This window comes from Colobus angolensis, unplaced genomic scaffold, assembly GCF_000951035.1.
Source record: "Colobus angolensis palliatus isolate OR3802 unplaced genomic scaffold, Cang.pa_1.0 Scaffold36, whole genome shotgun sequence".
NCBI classification, from domain to species: domain Eukaryota; kingdom Metazoa; phylum Chordata; class Mammalia; order Primates; family Cercopithecidae; genus Colobus; species Colobus angolensis.
Genome location: NW_012116932.1, coordinates 6,784,888 through 6,789,051, shown reverse-complemented (window position 1 = coordinate 6,789,051; position 4,164 = coordinate 6,784,888). Strand labels below are relative to the sequence as shown.

The following is a 4,164-nucleotide window of genomic DNA, read 5'->3' as shown; positions in this document are numbered from 1 at the left end:
AACTTCAAATGATCTAAGAAATTTTGTGATGATTATTAGCTTGAAAAATATCTTTTTTTTGAGACAAAGTCTCAGTCTTGTTGCCCATGCAGAAGTGCAGTGGCGTGATCTCAGCTCACCACAATCACTGCCTCCTGAGTTCAAGCAGTTGTCCTGCCTCAGCCTCCTGAGTAGCTGGGATTACAGGCATGCGTCACCATGCCTGGCTCATTTTTGTATTTTTAGTAGAGACAGGGTTTCACCATGTTGGCCAGGTTGGTCTCGAACTCCTGACCTCAGATGACCCACCCACCTTGACCTCCCAAAGTGCTAGGATTACAGACGTGAGCCACTGCACCCGGCCTGTCTTTGAATACCATGTGAAATTATACTTCTCAGTTTACATATGTGTCCCACTAAATCATGTACTCTTCTGAGGAAGATCATGCTTTGTCTTCATATTTTCTGCACAAAGCAAAGACCCTGACACAAAGATAGCCCCCAGTGCATAGTTGAGAAATCAGTGAATGAATGTGGGAGGCAGGAAAAATGTCCTTTAATTCTTCTGTTAATGCTATATTATCCTGGCCTCAGTCAGTTCTTAGAACTGAGCGGTTGGTAAATATAATTGGATTCACTATCTTAAGACTTAGCTTTTGCTAGGACATCTTGGGTTGCATTTTCATATACTTCTATGAATTTACAAGAAAAATTGATCTTCTGTTCAGGTGGAGGACCTTTTTTACAACATAGCCACGAGGAGAAAAGCTTTAAAAAATCCAAGTGAAGAATATGGGAAAATTTTGGAAATTGTTGGCAGGTACAGTCCAAAATCTGGGAGTGGGTCTCTGAGATTTGTCATCAAGGTAATATGTTCTAGTGTTCATAAATTGTGAACAGTTGCTGAGCTAGATGGTGAAAAGTAAAACTAATTTCTGGTCAAGGTTTAGCCACCAATTTTGCACTTTCTCTCATCTCCCCAGGAAAGAGCAATTGGTCTTTAGATCAATGAGAGCTCGTTGATGGCAGCAAAACAAACTGACTTTAGCCAACTTGAGCTAAAAAGAAATTTAGTGGAAGTCTAGGAGTTACAACATGAAGTGTGTGCAGTTGCCCCTTGGAGAGAATAAGAACCAGGGTGCCTCTGGGACTTAATGTCATTACTGTACACCAATTGTTTTCATTCTTTTCCTGACTTTGCTCTGGAGTCAATTTACTTAACAGTGCATTTGATGATCATGTGCCCATATCTATGGGGAGAAGGTTTCTTGATTGGCAGTCTTACTAAGGGTGCATATCAAATAGAATGGAATAAAGGTAGTTTCCCAAAGGAAGATGAGAGGCTGTTACCAGAAAAAGGAGAAGGGATTCAGGACAGATGAAAACCTTATATCCATGATAGACTTACTCTGCTGGTACAGATGGTACAGATGGCTTCAGTATAGGCTCTCCTAACCCACATATCATTGATTGTGATATATAATATATATATATTTCTAAAAAAATCTAAAATGAGGCAAACATTTCACCTCAATATATATATATTTTGAGACAAGAATTTCACTCTTGTTGCCCAGGCTGGAGTGCAATGGTGCAATCTCAGCTCACCACAACCTCTGCCTCCTGGGTTCAAGCGATTCTCCTGTCTCAGCCTCCCGAGTAGCTGGGATTACATGCCACCATGCCCAGCTATTTTTTTTTTTTTTTCTTTTTAGTAGAGAGGGGGTTTAATTATGTTGGTCAGGCTGGTCTTAAACTCCTGACCTCAGGTGATCCACCTACCTCGGCCTCCTAAAGTGCTGGGATTATAGGCGTGAGCCACCACGCCTGGCCATTTTTCAAAATTTCTTTTTTTTTTTTTTTTTCTGAGACAGAGTTTCACTCTTGTTCCCTAGGCTGGATGGAGTACCATGGTGTGATCTCAGCTCACCGCAACCTCTGCTTCCCAGGTTTAAGCGATTTGCCTGCCTCAGCCTTCTCGAGTAGCTGGGATTACAGGCATATGCCACCATGCCCGTCTAATTTTGTGTTTTTAGTAGAGATGGGGTTTCTCCATGTTGGTCAGGTGGTCTTGAACTCCTGACCTCAGATGATCTGCCCGCCTCGGCCTCCCAAAGTGCTGGGATTATAGGCATGAGCCACCACACCTGGCCTATTTTTTCAGTATTTCTAAAAAAATCTAAAATGAGTCAAACATTTCACCTCAATAAAATGACACAGGTTTATACATCAAGTGTCTTTGCTTTTTCTTGGAATTTTATAAATCAGTGTCAGAATATTCATTACCTCCTAAAAATAAAGGCGTTCTAGTTGACTGTTTTGGTTCTAGGTGTGGTAAAGTGAAACATTGTTACTTAATAAATGCATTTTGCTAGGCACAATTCTTGGGTTCACAAGCTTCCTAGAGAAAAGAGAAATAAATGACTGCCAACCAAGAAAAGGTTGGGAGATACTGGAATAAGACCCAGGGGCAGGAAGAAGCCAGTGAGAAGGAGGGCGTATTGAGGACTCTTTGAGAGAGAGTAAAAGCAGGGCTTGTTAGAGCTAGCTTCTCAAGATGTCCTTGAGGCAAACCAGACCTTTGGGACACTCTGAAAATAAAAAAAGTGAAAAGATTGTGGGCCGAATGTGGTGGCTCACGCATGTAATTCCAGCACTTTGGGAGGCTGAGGCAGGCAGATCACCTGAGGTCAGGAGTTCCAGACCAGCCTGGCCAACATGGTGAAACCCTATGAGAGTACAAAAAAAATTAGCTGGGCCTGGTGGCAGGCGCCTATAATCCCAGCTGCTTGGGAGGCTCAGGCACGAGAATCGCTTGAACCCAGGAGGCGGAGGTTGCAGTGAGCCAAGATCGTGCCATTGCACTCTAGCCTGGGCAACAAGAGTGAAACTCTGTCTCAAAAATAAATAACAATAAATAAAAAAGAGATTGTGGTATGATATCCTTGATTCTGTCAGCAACCTATAAAAGTAGAGAGGAGCCTGTGTTTTGATTCAGTCACATTTAGCATTTATATCTCTGTGAAGTTTCTGCTGGTTTATTTTTCTGTGGGTAAAATATTAATAGGCTGTATGGAGATATTTTTCTTTATGTGCACCTTTGTTTAGATTACTCAACTCCACTTACTTATTTAACTAAAAGGGGGCTCTGCCATCTAGTGTGTGTTTTTGACAACTTTTTTCTTACTCCTTTGTTTTTCTTTTCCAGGTATTCAATACACAATGCAGGCATTAGTTTTTCAGTTAAAAAAGTAAGTTATTGGTTTATGGGAGATGGTTTTGTTTTATGAAAAGAAGAAGGGATTTTTAATAGTGTGCTGGTGGAGATAGGGTTATGATGTTTCAGTCTCAACCGTGAGACAATAAATCCTTGTGTCTTCTGCTGTTTGTTTATCAGCAGGGAGAGACAGTAGCTGATGTTAGGACACTACCCAATGCCTCAACTGTGGACAATATTCGCTCCATCTTTGGAAATGCTGTTAGTCGGTATGTCAATAACCTATATAAAAAAATCTTTTACATTTCTTATCTTGGTTTATCATTCCATCACATTATGTTGGAACCTTTCAAGATAGTACCTGCCTTAAGAATTTGCTTTAGTCAAATACACAGGCTTGTTTTATGCTTCAGATTTGTTAATGGAGTTCTTATTTCATGTAGTCGACACTTCCTGGGTGCATGTAATCTTCTAGATGCTGTGGCGTGAATCGTGTTCTTTCAAGGTCTTAGTCTTGAAAAATTTGTAGTGTAGTAGAATTATTTTATCCTCCAATGCTCCTTCTTTTCCTTGTATTTCCAGTATCATCACTTTAGGATTTCACTTATTTATCATTCAACATTTATTAATTGCCTCTCATATTCCAGGCTTTGTGCTAGAAGTTAGGGATATAAAGACAAATAAAATATTTCCTGCCCTTGAAGACTAGATTCGTGTCACTAAATCTTCATTATCAAGAAAAGCGGCCGGGCGCTGTGGCTCACGCCTGTAATCCCAGCACTTTGGGAGGCTGAGGCGGGCAGATCACGAGGTCAGGAGATCGAGACCTTCCTGGCTAACATGGTGAAACCCCGTCTCTACAAAAAAAAATACAAAAAAACTAGCCAGGCGTGGTGGCGGGCACCTGTAGTCCCAGCTACTCAGGAGGCTGAGGCAGGAGAATGGTGTGAACCCGGGAGGCGGAGCTT

At 41.4% G+C, this 4,164-nt stretch overlaps 1 protein-coding gene across 1 annotated transcript in view; it reads left to right on the top strand.

Annotated features, from left to right (window-relative positions):
* The window catches only part of MLH1 (mutL homolog 1), a 55,063-nt gene that overhangs the window by 14,294 nt on the left and 36,605 nt on the right, over positions 1 to 4,164 (top strand). The window contains 4 exon segments of the mRNA XM_011953348.1: positions 96 to 104; positions 687 to 799; positions 3,188 to 3,230; positions 3,377 to 3,465. Coding sequence (XP_011808738.1) covers positions 96 to 104; positions 687 to 799; positions 3,188 to 3,230; positions 3,377 to 3,465 — 254 coding nt within the window.